Here is a 21,945-nt window from a genome sequence, read left to right on the forward strand (position 1 = left end):
GCAACAGATAGATCTGATTCAGGACTAAAGATATCAGTTCTGAGGAAGCTTTAACAGAGGGGATGTCGCTTGAAAGAAAGTTCTATCACTCTTCTAGCTCTGTTTATATATGAGTATATATGAGCACACCTGCAGTTTGTTGCTAGGCAGATAGTTTGCAGTTAATATGAAAGAAGTTAGAGCGAAGTGAAACTTGTTTAGGGGAAGGAAGAAACCAAAACAATAACCTAAGAGACTTGAATAATAATAATAATAATAATAATAATAATAATAATAATAATAAAAATAATAATAATAATAAAAATAATAATAATAATAATAATAATAATAATAATAATAATAACTTGTATTTATATAGCGCCTTCAAGAAACCCAAGGACGCTTCACAGGGTCAGGTAGGGGGTCTGGGGGGTACTTTGAACTTCTCAGTGGATACAATTACTTAAAATACAAAAGAGTTTTAATTCCAAGTGTGTTTCTTAATAAGAACAACCTTTTTCATACACAGGTAGCCAACAGTGATTTGTTGTTGGAATATAAATCATTGTTACAGCCTCTCTGAATCGATCTATGGTGACTGGTCCAAACCGTGAAAAGACTGTTGGTCAGGGGTTGCCCACAGAGTGTAATTGTATATATCCGACTGAATATGAAGACATAACCAATCTTATGACATCTGCTTCCCCTCACCAGCACCTTGAGCTGTGCAGGTGTTTCTGTGTGCATGGTTTGGAAAAGCACAGCTGGCTGTGTCTTAATGCTCCTCCTTCTCCAGACTTCCCATAGCTTGTCTTTGTGTTCAGGAAATTTAATTAATTCATGTCTTCTGTGCTGCAAACTCTCTCGGCAGATGTTCAAAAGCCAGCACACTTGTAATTTAATATGAGACATTTTCTGATTAATGCATATGTGAGACAGACACTCCAATTATATTCCACTTGGATATGGCTTTGTTTATAGATGCGCTGCCATGATTGAGACCAATCTCTGCATTAATTCATGATAAGGTTTATAGGTCTCTTGTTTGTAAGTGAAGACCTCTGTCAGGAATTGTAATGATTAGCATTTTTTCAGTTATTCTTAGGGTAGGTTTGGATAAACACTGCAGTATAATTGAATATAGTAATTACAAATGCCAGTTATGATGAGAGAAATTCAGTTTCAGTGCATAGACTGCGTCAGACTCGGCTCTAATCGGTTTTTCATTAATTGGTTTACTTCTTTGTTGAAGACACAGAACATGACATGAGAGAAATAATCCAGTTTGAACGCTGAAGAAAGATTTGTTCTGCTATGTGTTCCCTCTATGTTCCATGGATTTATCATTGGATAACAGACTGTCTCACAAAAACAGATCATGGAGCTAGGCTGCTTACACTGAACTGTATTGTTCAGGTGAGATTTGTTTGGCTACTTGTTTAGGCAAGGTTCAAGGTCAGGCTGCCTCGTCTCTTTCAGATATTTAGAGTTGTACATTCAAACGCACCACAGCCTTGAATACATAAGTTAGTGAAATTGTGAGTCGTGAATTAAACCAGCACTACATCATAAGACATGTTCTAAAGAGAGAAAGGGACTTCATATGACTTCTGGATCCACACACTCCTTTATTCAATACTTTCTCTGTTTTCTGTTCTCTTTTGTGTTCAATAATTTTCCCAGAAAGGCTCAACAGAGTTCTTAAGAATCGCCCTGAACCTATAAAATTTAAGCTTTTGTTTAAATGATCTCCTACAACCCAGTTTCCAGAAACGTTTGGATGCTGTGTAAAATGAAAACAGAAACAGAATGTGATGATTTTTGTAACCCAGAAACATTTGATGTTTCATAATGTGGCCTGCATCTTCAATGGGTGACAAATTGGGACTGTGGGTTGACCAGTTTAGTCACTATGGAGCCATGCTGTTGTTATAAGTGCTGAATAGGGTTTAGCATTCTCTCGCTGAAATATGCATCTTCTTTCCTTATAAATACGATGTCCGTTTGGCAGCAAATGTTGCTCCAAGACCTGTATATATTGTTCTGCATTATCAGTGCCTTGACACATCTGCAGGTGACTCATGCCATGTGCACTAAGGCATCACAACACCATCATGGATGCTGGAGTTCAAACTGTGCACTGATAACAAGCCGGATAGGCTTTCCATCTCTTTGGCCTGGATGACGCCAAAAAGAGGGTCACGTTTTGACGTGTAAGACTACAGAAGAGCAGAGCATGTGGGCATTGATTCTTGACCTGGTTTATATAATATTTCCTCTGTGCGTGGAATATTTTAAACTTCCATGTGTGAATGCAGCAACGTCATGTGTTCACAGACAATAGTTTTTGGACGCAATTTTGAGCTCATACAGTGATTTCTACTACAGAGCCTTGTCTGTTTTGAAGGCAGGGCTGTCTGAGGGCCTGAATACCACTGCTGTCAATATTGGTCTTACGCCTTGTCGTTTGTGTGCAGAGATTGGGCTTTGTGTGGGCTTTAGTGTGAACATGTGTCCTTCCCCTGCTAAAGGAGGTTAAACTGTATGTTAACCTTTGCAGTAAATGTCATTGAGAAAAGACAGGCTTTCAAAATCACCTCATCTTTTTGTGTTGTAGAAATTAACTGACATCAACAAAGACAGCATTTCAAATAGAAGAGTCTCCGTAAATGCTCTAACCTTTGTAGAATAATGGAAACAATAAATGTAATGTTGTGCTTGAAGAGAAGAAATTGTTTTGTTTGTTATTCTATCCATACAGGCCTTGAAACTCCTGCAGGGTGACAACAAAAGGATTTGGCCTTAGAGCAAGAACTCAATCAAATACTGAAAATTCAACCCTGATGGTTCCAAACAAATCAAGACCCTGGAACACCAGAACTTCATCCTGTGCTTTCATACTATTTTTAATCTGAGTAACAAGATCACAAAATCTTCATCAACGTTGAGCTGGCCTATTTTTTTTTTAATCAGTCAAAAGTTGTTGTTAGACTCATGTGTACTGTAAGTGCATTTCAAAGAGCTCTCCTGCCACCTGCTGGAGGAAAATCAGTCATCAGGAGAATGCAGGGGGAAAATGAGAAAGGAGAGTGAGCAGAGCCTGAAAAAAATATTTTGAGGGGGTATTTGTGCACATGTTGTCCTACTTTCCTCTAAAACCCCAGGTCCCTCAGTTAAAGTTAACCTTGTTGCAGCTCACTGGGCGTATAACAATGACAATAAAGATGAGACAGTGAAATCTGGCAAGAAAAAGAAAGGTGTCTTTATTCACCAAGAGAAGCTTTGTTTCTCAAAGATTAGAAAGGGGAAAATAGTCCTGCATATAATCATCCTTGACCAATGATGTGTAAAAAAAACGAAGAATGAAACCTTTAATTATAATACATGTAAAATATCCATCTTTAAGTCTCCTTTAATGCTTTGTCTATTCAAATTTCAAGCTTTTTGTTTCACGGTATCATTTCAAACCGTCTTTATTAACTTTATGTAATTATTTATTTCCCACTGTACACCCACAGCACAGGGAATAAGCGATGTGATAATGCCATAGCCCAAGACTGCAAGTGCTGGAAGCAAAATATTAGATTTCCAAATAAATTTTTACATAAATTTGAACTTTTTTCAGAGTGATAATGAAAGATGAGTCTTAAATAAGGTGACCAGATTTCTGAAATGAAAATCTTTGACATTTCCAGTGAAGCAGTCAATATATCATTAAAATACTGTTATCATCTCTGAAAGAAAATTGGTGGACAATTGCAGTTTCATGTATTTTGACCAAGGTAACTGAAGAGATGTTATAAACTGTGGTGCAAATTAACTCTTCTTTCTATCCAGCCAGATATTAAAAAAGGGGGGACTGTCCCAGGGACAGCTTCAGCTTAGTCCACAAATAAAGTTTTGTCTTGTCAAAACATCATTGTTGTTCTAGATTTCATTCTTCTTCTCTGCATGGAGAGTCCTCACTATGCAAGGGGAAAAAATGCTTATACAATGCACATAAAATAAAGAGTCATGAGTTAGAAACACTGTACTGTTTAGAAAAACAAAGAATGTATCCTGGTGCTCGTCTTTATAAACATTTTCTTGTCTCTGGTGTCACGTATGAGTAATGTCTGGCTGTTCTGTTTTCCAGAGGAGATCTTGCAGACCCACATAGCCCACTGGTGGTCTCCAGACGGGCTGCGTCTGGCCTACATGACCATCGATGATACACTGGTGCCCAAAATGGAAGTCCCCTTTTTCACAGGAGCACCGTACCCTGCCAATTTGGAGTATCACTACCCAAAGGTAAGTCTACGGACTCTTAAGCCAGTAAACTTAATGCAGCCATGTTTTTATAATAGCAAAAGCAATGATACAATGTAAAGCTCATTGTTGCTCTCGTAGTGTCCTTTTTTTTTGCTACAGTAGGCAACTGACGAAAGGCAGGACCCAGCTGTAAACAATCTGCTTATTGAACGGCAGTTTTTTTACATGATGAACATATAGAGCAAATCATTTAGCTTCTGAAGGTTCTTATTCAGGAGCTGTTGGAGACCAAAAGCAGAGCTAAAAGGAGGGGGGATTCTGAACTTTAATTCATCAGGCGTAGGATATACACAAATACCCAAATAAATGATCACATGGCACTGTAAACTGAGAATGTGTAGCCCCAGTTTGTGCCTCCAATGTATGAGCATGCAGTTGTGTCAGAAAGGTTATCATGATTAGTTAAAAACACCTCTGCCTGTTCCTGGGGTATTCCAGAAGTTTTCAATACTTTTCTAACAATCTAGTAGATTGTTGTTAGATTTTTTAAGTCCAGATATCTTTGAAGAGACTTTAATGGTTCATGAAATACCTGCAGGACATTGGCAAATATTTTTTAATGACCTTCAGCTTTTTCAAATGTGGCTGATTAACTGTCAGTCAGTTAAACAAATCCAGATTATTGAACATCTAACCACACAAGGCAAACAAACAATTACTAATTGAAGTATAAATACACAACCTTTTGCAATAGTTTTCAATATCAAATCAAAGATTGTGATATGTCAGTGTTGTGTTCACGTGCCATTGCTGCTGCCCCCAAGTGGCCAAAAATGAATCACCTACTTAAGGTTTCAATTTTCTAGCATGTTGTTCTTTGAAGACTTTGATTGACTGACAACAGAAAGACGATTCGTCAGTCTTAAACTGAAATCCAGTCTGACCTATCATATTTCCTGTTTGCCCCGACAGGCCGGGGAGGAAAACCCTGTGGTTCACCTGTCAGTGGTGAGCCTCAATGGTCCCCTGCACACTGTGGTGATGAAGAAACCTGATGACCCCCGGATAGGGTGAGTGACAGCCGCACTGTGACTTATAATGTATGAAGTTACAAGTCCCGAAAGTTGCCCTGGAGCATTTTCTTAAGGTGGTGGTGACAAGGCTGTCAGTCGTGTAGATGTATTCTCACCGTCTTGTTTTCCAGGAGGGAATATTACATCACCATGGTGAAATGGGCCACCAGCACTAAACTGGCTGTCAACTGGCTGAACAGAGCTCAGAACAACTCCATCCTGACTCTGTGTGAGGCAACAACTGGAGTTTGTGTTAAGGTGAAACAAATGTTGTAAAATTGTACTTTTTTTTCCGACTGTCAACAAATCCAATGAAAAGACCAAAACACTCAGAAATTCAAATGTACCAAGAAGTGCTACCTATATAGCTAGAGTCTGTTAATCCTGCGTGTCAGACTCTAATGTGGCCTCAGAATGACTAAAAACAGGTCTATGAGCAACACCATGATAGTGAGTGTCATGGTCCTTTTGTTGACCTTGAATGTTGGGAGTGTTTATTACTTTTCGACTGTTCTGCTACTGCCAAAGTTTACCACCTAAATCCGCACTGCAAATATTCATCAAAAATGTGGACTACTTACTTTTATTTAGATACAACTGTCATTTCTGTGGGTTCAATATTTTGGCCAAGTTAAAAGTATTTTTTGTGGATTTTACACTTTCTTTTATTTCATAAATTGAAAAAAAAAAACCTTGGTATTATGAACTTAAGAGAGATTAAAGGGGTAGTTTGTTTTTTATTGAATGGGGTTATATGAGGTATTTGTCATCAGACTGGACTAAGGTCACTCTTAAAAACTGGAATGAGATAAGGGCAGTTTTGGGCTATCAAAGTTTAATTTATCATTACACCTAAGAAGACCTTTACACCCAATAACTTAGATACAGGTTTTAATAAATGGTCAGACCATGGACGGATCCATCTACACCAATTAATCATTGACACAATCTTAAGACATTTGAACAATAAAAAATATGGATTTGACATAAGCAGCTGAGAGCTTTCCTGACCACACATAAGGAGTGGGGAAAACTCATAAAACCCACCTCCATTGAAAGGTTTTATTGGTGATTTGAATTGAAAATGCAGATGAGAAACTAACTAGTCAATTGTTTAATCCATAAATCAATAATTTCCCACAGAAGAAGCAGATGTGGGAGGCAGAAACAAGCATGGTTATATAACAGGATACCTTAATAGGGATCTAAACCAAAGCACATGTAGTTACAAATTCAAACACATGGAGGGAATTTAAAAAAATACTAGACTCTTCAGAGCACCGGAAATAGTATCTAAGATGGGTCCATCACACTCCAGCTCATGCTGGAGGCACTGTGTGACACACACATTGCAAATCCCACCCAAGTATTCTTGCTTTGTCCAAAGCTAAGTGTGTTCTGGAGGAATGTATTTGATGTCCTCAAAGACATTTTAAAAGAGGATACCCTATACCATCCCACAGTGGCACTAGTGGGAGTGATACCTGGGGGCCTGGATGGGAGAGCACAAAAATACCTTTTGAATATTTCGCTTATGGCAGCCTTGAAATGTGAAACTATTAGAAGGCTAAAACCAGATCCTCCCACTAACAGTATATGGATTCAGAAAGTATGGGACATTTATCAGAGGGAACGGATCAAATACTAATTAAGGCTCCAAAAACCCTCCCGTCTAACTATCAGGTTTAAATTTTCTCACTACACATTGAAGTCCATGCTGTTGTCCCATTTTTAACTGTGCTATTACACTGAAGCATGGACAATTCTCATTGTGGTTTAAATATGTTTACTTTTTCGTGGAATGGGATAAATATGTGCATGTATATTTATATGCACATATGCACATGTATAAATGTATATGGATACATATATGGTTAAGTGTTTAAGTGTTTCCTTTTTTGTTGTCTTGTTTTAGGGTTTCAATATTTAGATATAATCTGTGAAAACTACCAACAACAGCTAGAAACAAAAAATAAAGTAATTTTGTAAAGATGTATACATTGTATTGTTGCTGGATGTTAAATAAATACAATTTCCCACACAAGCACTGAAAAAAATCACCTACACCAGCTTCAATATATGGGTTAGAGTTTCTTTCCTAAATCATGTGATAGATTTGACCCTGACTGCAGCAGCCTCGCTTGTTTCTCATCAAAGGAGCCAAGCTGACCTGGATCCAATTTAGATAATACGATTACTATTGAAAGGTATCTCCACTTTAAAAAAAAAAGAAGAGGTATCCGCTATCTTGAAGATCTTGCTTCCTTTGGATGTAGCAGGCTAGCTGTTTCTCCTGTGTCCATTCATTGTGCTAAGCTAAGTTAACCAGCTGCTGGCTGAAGCTGTAAATTCAACAGGCAGACATGAGACTGGAATCGATCACCTTATCTCTCTTTTCTCCAGAAAGCAAACAAGCTTATTTTTCAAAATGTATCATGAAAACATTGTAGTTTGAGGTCTTTTTATACAAATTGTTGATAAAAACATGAACACAACCTATCACTTGTCAGGCATTGTTAGGTCCAGAAAACCCCTAACTGTTTCTCTCTTGTCATTTCCAGAAACATGAAGATGAGAGTGAGAGCTGGTTGCACAGACAGGTACATGATGATAACACTACTTCCCCTGTTGTGTGGTAATAGTTGGAAAAGAATACGATGTTTGCTCTTGTGTCTGCATTCAAACAAGTAAAAACAAGAAGCACAAAAGCTGCTTCAGGCGACACAAACTTGATATGCATGAGCAGATGTTTGTCTCTCCCCTCTGCAGAATGAAGCGCCGCTCTTTTCCCAGGACGGACACAAGTTTTTCTTCACCAGAGCGATCCCTCAGGGGGGGAGGGGGAAGTTTTTCCACATCTCCATGTCTACATCTTTGGTGAGTGATGGCAGAATTATGCCTGTAATAGTAATGTTGAAGTTTTGTCACAGATTGCTTAATGCTTTGCTTATTTTCTAGCCCAACACTAGCACAGACATCCTTCAGTCCCTGACCTCTGGAGACTGGGACGTCACTAAAATCTTGGCCTACAACCATGGAAGGAACCTCATGTGAGACATTTTGATGCTTTCATACACAAACATTATAACAATTTTAAGTGTTGAGTGGTTTGAAGTGAATTTTTTTAATTGTTTTCCAGATACTTTCTGAGCACAGAGGACGACCCTAAACGGCGGCACTTGTACAGGTAGGATTTCACGACACTTTAAAAGCACTTCTTTGTTTTCATCCTCTAAAATGATACTTACTCCATGCCACCCCACAGTGCCGACACAATCCCTCCATTCAACCGCTGCTGCCTGTCTTGTGAGTTTGTTTGTGGCTACGTGGATGTCTCATTCAGCCACAACATGCAATACTTCCTCCTCAACTGCAAAGGTGAGCATCCTCGACCTCTCATCTCAGTCAAGGCTCTTTTTTGAGAGTGTTAAACATTGCAGCACTCCTGTGAATGAGAGTGTTCTAGAGGAGGCAGTGGGCCAGGCTCAGTAGAGAGTGCAACTGAATTACTGCTCCATGTCAGGTCAAGGGCTTATATTGAACCACACATTCACAAATAACCTCAAAGAAATAAGCCCGTAAATACATGTCAGGTGTGACTGTAAAAATGTCGCTCAGTAGTTAGCAATGGGGTGTTGTTCATGAAGGATTCTCTGCTTCCTCAGAGACTCTCTGACATTGTTTTTGTGGCCACAAGGCTGTGGTTTCTATGGAAGCTGATTTGTTTAGGGGACTACCTCCAGAGAGGATAAGTGCCGGTGGCTTTCTTCATTAATTGGATCTTTGGAGAGTAGCTCCATTGTGAAATAATAAGCTCCTTCCTCATGGGATGGAAGTAGATTATTAACTGCAGAGCTGGCAGAGACAACTGTTTCTGAAGGCTGTTTAAGATGAGATGGGATAATGTGGAGAAAAGTATTGAGTTTCATAGGCTTGATTACCATAAGATGGAGGCATTTGGGCCTTCTGTCAGTGCCTTGTTACAAGAAATCATGTAACCAAATCAGGATATCAAATTCTCATCTATCATGGCTTTCCTGTTAACTGATTTTGCTGTTAACAGGTCCGAATGTACCGAGTGTGGCTGTCTATAAAACCCAGGACAGGCAGAGTAAGTGTGCTCTGTTAGGGATCAATAAGCTGAGCTGATTTGTCTGTACTCTTCATAGATAATATATCTGATCTGTTTCACCTGGCTCTCTGCAGAGGTGTTAGACGTGGAGACAAATGAAAGCGTTAACACCACCTACAACAAAATGCAGATGCCCAAAGTGGAGAACAAGACCATCATCATTGACGACTACAGTATGTGTCCATGTTTAATTAGCAGACTCATTCACATCTGTGTAACAGTCTTGGTGCATCATAACAGTCACATTAACAATGTTTTATCTGCTGCAGCTCTGACCATGGAGATTCTGAAGCCAGCTGGGTTCATAGAAACAGCACATTACCCCTTACTGCTGCTGGTGTGAGTATGAATACATCACTTTTATTGCAAACAGAGACACAGAATATAATACACTGAAATGCAGCAACTACAATACTCGTATTATCATTTAAAACTACACAACAGGGAGTGCTATGCTATTATTACCAAAATTAAAATAGAAAATGCTTGAAACAAATGAGTTTGTATGAAATGAGTCCAGAGTGCATTACATGTTTACTTTCTTGAATAACTGACAGAAAATATGAACTTTTTCATGATGTTTAATTATTTTGAGATGCATTTGTAGATGTCTAAACATCAGAATACAAATGTTTTAACTGATGAAGAGTTCAGGAATCAATATCTGAGGAAATAAACCTGATATCTAATTACAGCTTCTATAGGTGTTTTTCGACCGCAGGAACTTTACCCCGGAACTAGGGACTTCACCCCTGAACTACATACGTTTCAACTGGAGGAACCAGGGTCTAAATTTAGTTCATGGGTAGATAATCTCCCCCCTGAAAAGCCCCTGCCTGGGGGGTAGTACTTTTCAAAGGTCCTGGGACTTTCGGTTGACCGTTACGTGTTTGTGGAGTTTACACAGTTGCTGAAACACAGAGGGAGTTCCTGGGAATGCATACTTGTTTAGTTTTTTTATTAAGATTTCAAAATATTATTTGATATAATTTTTTTTCTCCATACATCGCTTGCCTGATTTGCACAATCTACCCGGGACTTCAGCCCGCAGTCGAAACGCAGACAACAATGGGGGCACAGGATCCTTTTAGTTCTGGGGAAAGTAGTTCTGGGAGCTAAAAGACCCAGGAACTCTTGGTCAAATTGCACCTTTTGTGTGTTGGCATATAAATCTTTCCCACTGCAGTTATTCCACTCTTGATGCAAAAGTTCAATCAGCTTATCTGTGTTTGAAGGGTTGTCAAGTCATCACCAAATCAGTACTCCTTGAAATTCCTGTGTCAAGATGTAAATATTCTAGTTCCTACATTTCCCACAATTCAACTTTAAGGTATCTTTTGGTAAACCATGCTTGTCTGTTATGATGTTAGCCTCCAAGCCCAGGCTGAGATAAGCCTTGAGAAATTACCAGGGTTGACAATAAACGCTTGTGTCATCCAAAATCCAAAGATATTCTCTTATAATGTTACACAGCCAAGACTGATACTGTTCAGGTATCAGTGTTGTTGCTCTATAACTGACCTGAAAAATTAATCAGCCAATAATGTGCTTATGGAATTGTGAAGTGTTTATCCATTTGTATATAATACTGGTTATAAATCCAGTTTAATATTAAATATTAATAATAAAAATATATACACATATACATACAGAAATATATATCCAAAAATATATAGAAAAACAAACATACACACATCCAAATTTTCCAAATGAATACAAAAAAGAAAACAGCAAACCAAACAAAAACATCATAAGAAAATTAAACCAAACTTTTAGAAATAAATACATAAATAAAGAGCCCATGCTGCCACATCCTACCACACTACTTACATTCAACAATCACTTCACCTTGCTTTAACTTGGAATATCTGAAAACGTAGTACTTTGGACATATTCGAGAAAGGGGCCCCAGACCTTTACAAATTTATTGGACCTACCTAAGAGAGAGAATCATATTTTTTTCTAATTTAAGATAAAATAGTACATCAGACATCCAGTGTGTATGGGAGGGCGGTGTAGGAGATTTCCACCTCATCAGGATCAGTCTCCTAGCCAGAAGAGTTGTGAAGGCGATTACATTTTTTTGGGATGAAGTGAAAGATGGTAGAGAGACCGATACACCAAAAAGTGTAGTAAAAGGGTTAGGGTCAAGTTTTCGGCCTAATATTTCTGAAAGAGTGGTAAAAACTCCTGTTCAAAAAGTAATCTAGGATGGACAGAGCCAGAGCATATGAATAAGATTTGCACCTATCGCAAGCCGGAGATACATCTTTGTAGATTTTGGACAAGCGAGCCTTCATAGGACTTTCTTTCCTTTTAAGCTGGCCTTTGAATATTTACATTCCCGCTTCAAGCAGTAACCACTCTGTGTAGATTTGTATATATATATATATTGTCAATGAATGTGTTTTTTTTCTCGTCTTATCCATGGTTGTCCTCAGGGATGGCACTCCAGGTGGACAGATGGTGTCGGAGCAGTTTCGGGTGGACTGGGCCACCGTTCTGGTCAGCAGCTTCAGCACCATCGTCATCCGTTTTGACGGCCATGGCAGCGGCTTCCAGGGTACCAACTTCCTCCACAAAGTCAGGAGGAAACTGGGCAAACTGGAGGAGAGGGACCAGCTTGAGGCTCTCAGGTAAACTTCTACTTCTACTATCAAACAGCAGCTGATGCCTAAACACAAGTTTTGACAGTGTCCTCTCCTTTTAGGTTGATATCCAAAGAGACGTATGTTGATAAAACTCGGATGGGAGTTCATGGAAAGGTGGGGAGAGCTCAAATGGCTCCTGAGATTTCCTATAATTATAACCTAACATCAAATTCTAATTTTCCCTTGAACATACTCTTCTTGATGTGTTTCTGTGTCTCCTTCTTTTGCTCAGGCATACGGAGGATATCTAGCTACTATGCTTCTGAGCTCTGAAGAGTTCCCTGACCTTAAATGTGGCACGGCGGTCTCCCCCATCACAGATTTTGAGCTATACGGTATAACTTCACGGATATTTTTCTTCCCTAGATATTCATAAGAACACTGTAGGGACCATGATGATCTAATTCTGCTTTTCCCTTTTTTTGAAACTGCAGCGTCTGCATTTTCAGAGCGATACCTTGGCTCGAGGACAGATTCCAGAGTATATACGGTAAAATTTGAATGTTTCAGTCCCATTATCTAAATCTTTCACCAAAATGTACAGCTGAAGTGGATGGAGATGGGCATTATTTAGAGTATGTGGATGTTTTTTCTTTTTCCTGCAGATGGCGAATTTAGCACACAGAGCGGGTCAGCTCGCGCAGAAGCAGTATTTAATAATTCATCCAACAGCTGACGGTAACAAATATATGCATCATTATATGTTATTATAAGTTCTATTCAGTGCTGAGATGTCTCATCTTGTGTTCTCTTCCACCACAGAAAAGGTTCACTTCCAACACACAGCTAAATTTATTAACCATCTAATCAGTGAGAAGGCCAATTACACTCTACAGGTGAGTTTCTAAATACAACCCACAACTGCTGTTTGTTATTGTGCTTCTAGTACTTGATTGTTCATTTTAAGGATAACTTTCCTCTCTCTCAAACCCTTGTGAGCATGGAACCATATTTCTGTTCCCCTCAATAATTCAGAAATTCTGCTGTCGGGGCAACATGACAGCAGAGGTTCCTCCAGCATTGATTAAGTCTTAGCTTGTCTCTTACCTTGACTTCTGTCCAGACTGGCTGAGGAGAGATCCACTGAGTCTAGTTCAAATGACTGATCAATATCCACAAATCTCACTTCTTGCTTCCTTCAGGAAATGTCTGACTAAACAAAATTAAATTTTCAAGATACAGACTTAAATATGTACCTCAGGCTGCTGAAGTCTCATATCAGCTCTGGCTTGACTTAAGATTGCATTTTTACCCAGAGAATGGCTTGTGGATCTTGTCTGTATAACCAGTCTGGACAGGGGGAAGACATACAACAACCAAAACTGTCTGTTTGAAAAATAATGTCTCCAAGTTCTGAAGCTCGGAAGATTGGAATTTATATCTGGATATGGAGGCATAGGAAAATACAGAGATCTCGCCATAATCTCAAAATACCTCATTTTATTGATGGCTGTTGATGAGTGTTATTACTTTTTTGCCAAACACAGCACAAAATAAGTACAGCTTTTTTTACCCCAATCCTACCAACTCCAGCTTTAATACCAATGTTGAGGTAAAGTAGAGTTGAGCAGCTAACCCAGTGCTAAGGACTAGTCGCATGATAGAATAAGAAGCTACATAACAGCTGTTGGTGGACTTTGTAGTGAGACTGTTTGGCCAACTAATGTTTCTAAGCTCATGAACTTCCAATGTTAATCATGCTGACTTTATCTGACATAAATCCTGTATGTTATAATAAGAAAAGCAGGAGTAATGCCTCCGTTAAAGCAGACAGAACTTCCATTTTTGGGTTTATTTTTGCTCCATGCTGATTATAAATTATCTGAAGTTGCTTTAACCCTTCTGTTATGTTGCGGGTCAAATTGACCCTTTTAAAAGTCTATTTTAGGCAATACATGCCTTCCAAACCAGCTAAATGCAGCATCAAAATCATGTCATGTAAATCTATTGTATTTATATTTAGGGCTTTCCAATTTACATTAAAACAAGTTTTAACATTAATTTGAATGAAAAACGAGTGAGTTATCCTCTTTGAACCATGATCTGTGAGAATTAAAGAACACCATTGGACTAAATCTTGATTGGAATGTTTAGTAATGGAGTTAAAAATTAGATTAAAAAAATGTGGTGGCACTGGTGGCCTAGCGGTCTAAGTGCCCCACATACAGAGGCTACAGTCCTTGTTGCAGGGGTCGCCGGTTCGATTCCCAGCCGGTCGACCATTTCCTGCATGTCTTCCCCCCGCTCTCTACTCCCCACATTTCCTGTCTCTCTTCAGCTGTCCTATCAAATAAAGGCAAAAAGGCCAAAAATATATCTTAAAAAAAAAAAAAAAAAAAAAAAATGTGTATTGGGATTTTTTTGGGTTCTGACACTTTTGGATAATTGAATATGCCCCGGGTCAAATTGACCAAGGAACATTATTGCTGTTCCAGAGAAACGAATAACAGGAGGGTTAAATTAAAAAAAAAAGACAAGATCTAACTGTCTGTAGGGGATCTATCTAAATCTATTCCTGTGTATTTATCTGCAGATCTATCCTGATGAGGGACATTTCCTACACAGCGACGGCACACAGCAGCACCTCAGTCAGTCCCTGGTCAACTTCTTCGAGGAGTGTTTCCGAGTACCGGATAAGAAGTCAAAGAATGAGGAAGAGGAAGGGGACGACAGTTAGGCACCTTCATCTGATCAGCCAGATACTACAGCACAATATGCAACAAAAACTTACATACCCACTCAAACAACCACACCTGCTGTCCAATCAGATTTGAGCTTCACTCTGTGGCGCAGCACCTGCATGTGCAAAGGAGCCTCAGAGGTCTCCATCCCCTCTCCTCTCCTGTCTTCTCCTCTCCTTGTGCTGGCTGCTGGTCAGGAGGATGAAATTAACCTCAGATGTGAACGATCATGTCTCTGCTAGTGGAATTGATGGACAAGTGCTCCCTCTGGTGGACAAATAGAGGACCTACATGACATCCATTGAGCAACTTGTCTCCATTCCAAACCTAGGCACATTAACCGAGCGCTTTGCAGCACAAAATATCCCTCCTAAGATCAGAGCATTATGTTGAGAGTTACCTTTTGAATGGCTGCCAGTTTATGATAAACAGCCGGACAACTTACAGATTACTGTGTTCATTAGTACGATTACTGCTACTTGTTTCTCCGAGTTTCTCTGTTTAATGTCGTGTCTATGAGTGGATGACGTCTCTGGAAGCATCAGTCCTATCTTGCTCTATGAATCACGCGCACAATGTTCAACTCATGTTGTCCTCCAGAAAACAAGGTGTCCATATGAAAATGTGAAGAAGTCAGATTTCCCTCCTCATGTTTTCTGAATCAGAGTTGTTCTTTCCAGTCACCGTGCCTTACTGCAGATGAAATGTTCATGTTAGGAGCCCACATGACACTGACAGTGAATACATGAGGAAAGGCCTTGTTAACTCAAAACCAGATCACAGATTACGGTTGAATTTTTCTTGAATGACAGTTTTTAGAGGGGGAAGTCTAAATCCCAAAGTATGGCACATTTTTTTCCCAAAATATGGGAAGAAGTGACCACAAATTGTGTAATTGTTCGCCTCTTTGAAAGATGGTATAATACTGCTGAAAGTGTTACAAGTATTTGGTTTGCAGTTATTACTTTTCAAGCTGACATACTGGTGAGTTGTTTGTGCTGATTTCTTTTTTTAAACTGTTAAATGGCTTGACTCTCTCCCCACGTCTCTTCTGTTTCCTTTGTCAGTGGTTTGTAGTCAGCTGATGTACAAAGTGTATAAATCTTATATTGTTTAAGTCTTTATGTTGTATGTGTAACTTGTATATAAAGCATTTTGAAATGTATCTGGAGTTATCGCGCTGTCATTTTAGTGTTCAAATCAATAGAGTATGTGAGTGCTAACAAGTGTTGTAGCTTTACTTTCTTTCAGCAAGCACGCCCTCCTGTGGTCGAGAAAGGACAGGAGTTAAATTGAAAGCAGCAAAAACAATAAGGACTTTGTTGATTTAATATACCAAAGATAAGTACCCACAGGGAAAATCTCAGGTGTCAGGGTCCTCTTGAGCCTCGACAGTGGGCCAGCATGAAGACGCTGAAACTGAAGCATGAATTTAATCATTGAATAAAATTCACATACCTGCTTTTCATACGGTTACATGCAGTGGTGGACAGTAACAAAGTACATTTACTTGAGTACTGTACTTAAGTATCTGTACTTTACTTGAGTATTATTTTTTTGGGAACTTATTACTTTTACTCCACTACATTTGAAAGACAAATATCATACTTTTGACTCCACTACATTTCTATCAATGCTCTAGTTACTCACTACTTTTGTTTTGAAGTCAGCTGAATAATTTTCTTTTCTGAAATCAGATCCCAAAGACAGTAAACTGTTCAGGTACTTGCATGTAGTTTGTCCAATTGCAAACGTTATTCAGATCAGTTCGTTCATTTAGTCGTGGTAATTAGACTTTAGACTTTATTGTCCCCTTGGGGAATTTTTTTTCCACAGCACTTTTCTGCATTACCACAGACATAGACAAAGATAGAACATACACTGTAGGCTCGATAACTGTCCACCAAGACATCAACACTCAGACAGAGTTGTTTAATTCAGCGAGGCCTGTTGTTCAGGGTCCCTATAACAGGAGGGATCAGGCTCTTGCCGAGGCGAGCCCTTCTTCACCTAAGTGCTCTGTACCTGTGTCCTGAGGGGAGTGAGATGAGGTGGGTGTTTAGTGGATGTGTGATGTCCTGTTCTATTGGGGTTGCGATGCGTCTGATGGCCCTGTGGTTTAAGTCTGTGAGGTTTGGTGTGGGGAGACCGATTATTTTAGAAGCTGTGGTGGTTAGGCGTGTGATGATTGCTATGGCTGAGAAGGATGATTCGTATTGTTGTAAATTTCTGTTTACCACAAACTTCATCACAGCCTACAAATCATCCCCACCTGAGAAAGCATGTGGAGGTCTGTAGCTAACACTTGTTTTATTCTAAATGAAAATTTTAAACTTGTCTGTGCTTGTAGTAACTTAACTAGTAACTATATTTCATGGTATACTTTTTAGACATAAGATAAAGTTTTCTTGATAAACAGAACGTAGCAGAATGTACACCCATGCATTCTTGACTGCACTCATGCTTTGTGAAAATACGTGTTGAGATATTTTAAAAAGTATTTTGAATACTTAAGTATTTTTAAAAGGAAGTACTTCAGTACTTTCCCTCAAGTAATAATCTGACAGAGCAAAGTTCACTTGTATTGAAGTCATATTTGACCTGGAGGATCTATACTTTGACTTCAGTAATGAAGCTGTGTACTTTCTCCATCACTGGTTACATGTCAAGATGTCTTCTCCGAAAAGAGGCCGATTCTTAATATCACCACACCTGACTTCTCTTTGACATTTAAAACACCACTAAATGTTTTGTAAAATATCAACTATCTTAATTTGTTTTAATTTCTGGGTTGCATTCTTACAGATTTTATTGGATAGAATCAAATGAACAGCTAAATGACTGTTGATAAAACTGGTGCTCATGTTAGATGATTTTTTTAACTACAATTCTAAACCAAGTCGAGCATCTGTTTTGCTCAGTTGATGGATCTGGTGCCCGTAGTCAGGAGCTCTGGACGTTGTTCACAGGATTGAGTCCCAGTCTCGACAGGATTTGGTGCGGGTCACCCCCAGTCTCTCCCCACATTTACTGTCCCTCTCTCACGCTGCTTTCAAATAATGGGAAAAACCCATCCTCAAAGTAACCATACGCAAAAAAAATAACATTGGACATTTTTTTAAGATTGAAGATGAAACTGGTGCATCTATTTTTGCTGAAGACCTATCAGGGGATGTTGTGAGAAACAGGTAAAGCAACTTTAAACTTGAGCAACATTCAATATTGACGAATGCAGGGGTTCCCAAAGTTTGGGTCGGGACCCCCTGGGGGATCACAGGATACAAACAGGGGGTGGTGAGATGTCTTCCAGAATGTTTTTTTTTTTTTAAAGTTATCTTAAATTAGCAAATTTTACCCATTACAGTTAAAAAATATCGTCAATAATGGTAGCTACACTTGAAATACAAACAAAAATGTAATGAGTTTTCTGCCTTTCTGTGTTACCAGATGACTCTTAAGTTAGTTTAGTTATCAAAAGCATCAGTAGCAGTAGGTTAATTCATAAAGGCACAGGAAAAACAGCCACATGCTCATATAGGTAGGCTTCTTTTTTTCCGGGGCTGCTAAATGAAGTCACATTTAATCACTTTGAGGGTCAGTGGGGGTAGCTAGTCTTTGGAACCTATATTTTGGGGGTCAGGGGCTGAAAAGTTTGGGAACCCCTGGACTAATGAACCAAGGAAAAACAAATCGCAAAAGTAGACAAGACCTACACATGTTCAAAACTAACTAAATACATGTTTATTTGTCTCAAAATATTTTTTTGTATTTGTCTTAAATTATTTTCTATTTAAATTTTAGGTGGTAAAATTTTGAAAAACTCCTTCAAATTTTAGAATAAAAAATGTAAAGAGAAACAACATCTAAAATGTGAAATGAAAATGTTTAAATTTGGTTAAATCCATCCATCAATAGTTGAGATGTCAAACTTAAACTAAGACATCCAGGCATTCAAATTTAAAGAGATGGATCAGACATCTGCACAACCAGGTTTTTTGGACCATTTTATCTCTACTGTGATGTGTAAAAAAAATAATAATATGTGAGCTTTTTCCATTGACAAAATTTATTTCCAGTGTTTCAGGAGTCTGTTCAAACCCCTCTAACAATAAGAGGAACACAGCATTGGTACCAACAATCCAGCTCAACCAAGTGTTTCCTCATGCAGGGATCCCCCTCCACTGAGAAGTACCAAACTGCCCACAACACCCACACAGACCTCATGAGCATCATCATCATCATCATCATCATCATCATCTCACAATACTGTACTCTATCCCGCAATCTGATGGAAATGAAAAGTAAAGCAGCTAAAACATGGCATTAATATGTACACTTAAGTTATGTATTTTACAAGGAATATTTAAAATTCAAGTTCTGTTAAAATCAAAAAATGAGAGGAAAAAAAAAGAAGTAAAAAACACGTTAAGACCAGAGTGGAATGCCTAAGGAATGGAAGCTCGGCATTTTGTTACATAACCTGTAGAATGACTGAGAGTCGACAATGAAAATGTCATTCACAGTAACATCTTCGTGTGTCTCAAAGACAAAGACAATATGGCACCCTTAACATTTCATTGTGAGGCACTTCCTATTTTGAAGAAACATGATTTGCTGATTGATTACCCATTTTTTTCTTCTTCTGACTCTTCTTCCTCTTTGCAATCGACAGATGCTTGAACCACGAACACTACAACAGCATAACATTTGCAACAGAGGGATGTTGTTCGCTGCTCTTTAAACCACGTGACCGGGATGAATACGAACTCTTTCCAATTTGCATAAGTCCAGTGTCTCCTCTTCACCTTTGTACCTTTGGAAAGGCCCCTTTGACAGCAGAGAGCTTGTAGGCAGTCCACACACAGGCAGTACCAAAAACACTTTTCAAGTAGTACACAGAAAAATAGGGATATGTACACTTTAGAGTGAAACAAGCATCTAAAGCTTTTAGTCAGTATTACAGCAAGCATGTCTGTACATTCTTCATTTGGTTACAGAGAGACATACTTTTTCTTTACACAAAAATAGCTCCTCTGCAATACTAGAAATCTCAACTTATACTATTTCCTATTCATTCAAAAAGTCAGTTCATCCTTAAAGCCACTTTACTTAACCTTGAAACAATCCTAACTTGAGTATCACTGTTTGCACCTCCTTGCACAAACTTCACAGACTCATTCTTTTCATGAGCAACAAGTTCTCTCAGTCTTCAGCATAACAGGGATTAAAACCAGGGGGGAGTAACTCCTCCTGCTGAACTATCCCAAAGTCATTTGTCAATAAAAACAAAAAAATAAAAATGTATAAACAATGTTTTGTTTCATGCTTCTACATGAGCAAGATCAGCGATCCCTGTGTGCAGTAATTCTCTTTTAACAAGCATACACACATACCAGTTACAGACACACACTCCACCAGACGATATTTGTACAACATGCTCATTCACTGACACTGGTCACACAACAGACGTATATCGACAGACTCCCAAGTACGTACACATCTCACAGACGGAGAACACACACAGACACACACACATACGTCCAACACCCCTCACAGGTACTGATAGAAGCGCGAATGGACCACCTGGGAACTGGAGAGTTTATGTGGGTGTGCGGTGGCAGAGAGGCTCAGATTTTTACTCTGTGGGACGTCCCCGTTCAGCACGTCAGCCTGGCGGTGTGAGAGTTCAGAGGAGGACGAGGCTCCGAGGCTCTGGGAGTTCGCTCTGCACAGTGCCCCCTGCTCGGAGAGGTCCAGGCTGACCTCGGGGTTGCTAGTGCGATGGCGCTCCCGGGCGATCCAGTCCCTGATGGAGAAGTCTTGAGAGCTGCACTTTGGCTTCAGCTGGTCCACAGCTGAGAGCTCTGATCTGATGCCGATGTGTTGCCAGTCCCCTAGAACAGACAGCTCGGCAAAGTCCCTCTGACCGCCCATGGTGTGTCTGCGTCTGATGTTCTTCTTCTTACTGCGGCCCTCTGCCTGGCTCCTCTGACTGCCTACGCCAAACATGTCATCTACAGACATACGCAGACGCACCTTCAGTCGATCGGTGATCTTCAGCTTCCACGCAGGCTCTGCCTTGTCTAACTCACCGCGAGACGAGGAGCTGAGGCTGCCTGTGGAGCGACCTTTCACTGAGCCTAACACGCGTGACAGTCTGTTTGAATCTTTATCGCTCCAAGCTCCCTCCAGTGAAGACTCGCTGTTAGTTTTCTGCTGAGCGGCTTTCTTCCTGGAGAGCGTATCACACTCGATGAGCCTGTGGGAGGGGAGGGGCCGAGGGGCCTCCTGCAGTTCCCGCTGCTCGTTTCTCCCAACTGTAAACACTGACAGGTCACTCTCGCTGTCCGTCTCCATCGGCCTCCCCTCGCTGATCAGCTCACTCCTCTCATCATCTGCATCGTCTCCGCCCCTGCTCTCTGCCACAGACTGCACCTCAGGGCTGAGGGTGCTGAGCTCTGCTCCGGTGAGGAACGTCATGGAGGAGGTGGTGGAGTAGTCAGAGGTGATGGAGCAAACCTCGGCTCCCAGCCCGCTGGGGCCTGCTTCAGAGCCATGGGCCACTGCCCTGCCTCGCCTCATCCTGGGCACGGACGCCTGAGAGCAAGTGCTGTTCATCGTACCGAGGTCGGACACTGTGTCGTCATAGTTTGAAGGCGGGTCCGACAGAGAGGACTGGTGAGCCATCGGCATGCGGTAGCTGAGGTTTGGGGAGTGTGAGGGGGAGGCGTAAGGGGAGGAGCCAGAGTGAAGGGCGGAGGACATGTGCTCTGGAGGCAGGGAGGGGGAGGGCTGTGAAATCAGGCTGCTGGAGAGAGACTCCTTTCTGTTAGATGTGTCGAGCTGTTCCTCTGAGCTGTTCATGTGCTTCTCTTTCTCAATGGCTTCATCCGTCTCTCCCTCCTCCTCCTCCTCTGTCCGGCTGCCAGGGGACCATGGAGGCTGCTGCTGGCTCTCCACTGGGAGCTCTTTTTTGAAGAACACAGAGTCCAGGTCGTCGTCTGAACTGCTGAGTTGAGCTTTGTCCTTGGGCTTCTTGCGTTTGCGGCTGGCGAAGAAGGAGGAGCGCAGCATCTCTTTGCTACACTGTTCCTTCCCTGACCCCCACAAGCTCTGCTTCAACAGAACAAGAACAAAGCTTGAGTATACAAAATCAGCAAAGACAAAATAATGTAATA

General features: G+C 40.2%; 2 protein-coding genes across 6 annotated transcripts in view; one reads left to right on the plus strand and one right to left on the minus strand.

Annotated features, from left to right (window-relative positions):
- LOC117827358 (dipeptidyl aminopeptidase-like protein 6) overlaps positions 1-15,932 on the plus strand; it is a 131,888-nt gene extending 115,956 nt beyond the window's left edge. For all 3 annotated transcript variants that reach the window (XM_034703924.1, XM_034703923.1, XM_034703925.1), the window contains 18 exons: positions 4,115-4,269; positions 5,203-5,300; positions 5,435-5,561; positions 7,865-7,903; positions 8,073-8,180; positions 8,262-8,353; positions 8,443-8,490; positions 8,569-8,681; positions 9,367-9,414; positions 9,510-9,608; positions 9,705-9,774; positions 11,877-12,071; positions 12,146-12,200; positions 12,319-12,421; positions 12,521-12,576; positions 12,692-12,764; positions 12,849-12,922; positions 14,620-15,932. In XM_034703924.1, coding sequence (XP_034559815.1) covers positions 4,115-4,269; positions 5,203-5,300; positions 5,435-5,561; positions 7,865-7,903; positions 8,073-8,180; positions 8,262-8,353; positions 8,443-8,490; positions 8,569-8,681; positions 9,367-9,414; positions 9,510-9,608; positions 9,705-9,774; positions 11,877-12,071; positions 12,146-12,200; positions 12,319-12,421; positions 12,521-12,576; positions 12,692-12,764; positions 12,849-12,922; positions 14,620-14,763 — 1,697 coding nt within the window. In that variant the 3' untranslated portion in view covers positions 14,764-15,932. The remainder of the gene's footprint in view (positions 1-4,114; positions 4,270-5,202; positions 5,301-5,434; positions 5,562-7,864; positions 7,904-8,072; positions 8,181-8,261; positions 8,354-8,442; positions 8,491-8,568; positions 8,682-9,366; positions 9,415-9,509; positions 9,609-9,704; positions 9,775-11,876; positions 12,072-12,145; positions 12,201-12,318; positions 12,422-12,520; positions 12,577-12,691; positions 12,765-12,848; positions 12,923-14,619) is intronic.
- Positions 15,933-18,810: 2,878 nt separating this feature from the next.
- The window catches only part of arhgap21b (Rho GTPase activating protein 21b), a 40,677-nt gene continuing 37,542 nt past the window's right edge, over positions 18,811-21,945 (minus strand). Inside the window, exon 23 of one of the 3 annotated variants that reach the window (XM_034702592.1) lies at positions 18,811-21,883. In XM_034702592.1, the coding sequence (XP_034558483.1) occupies positions 20,318-21,883 (1,566 nt within the window). In that variant the 3' untranslated portion in view covers positions 18,811-20,317. The remainder of the gene's footprint in view (positions 21,884-21,945) is intronic. The other 2 variants (XM_034702593.1, XM_034702591.1) reach the window with 2 other exon arrangements.

This window comes from Notolabrus celidotus, chromosome 15 (assembly GCF_009762535.1).
Source record: "Notolabrus celidotus isolate fNotCel1 chromosome 15, fNotCel1.pri, whole genome shotgun sequence".
NCBI classification, from domain to species: Eukaryota; Metazoa; Chordata; class Actinopteri; order Labriformes; family Labridae; genus Notolabrus; species Notolabrus celidotus.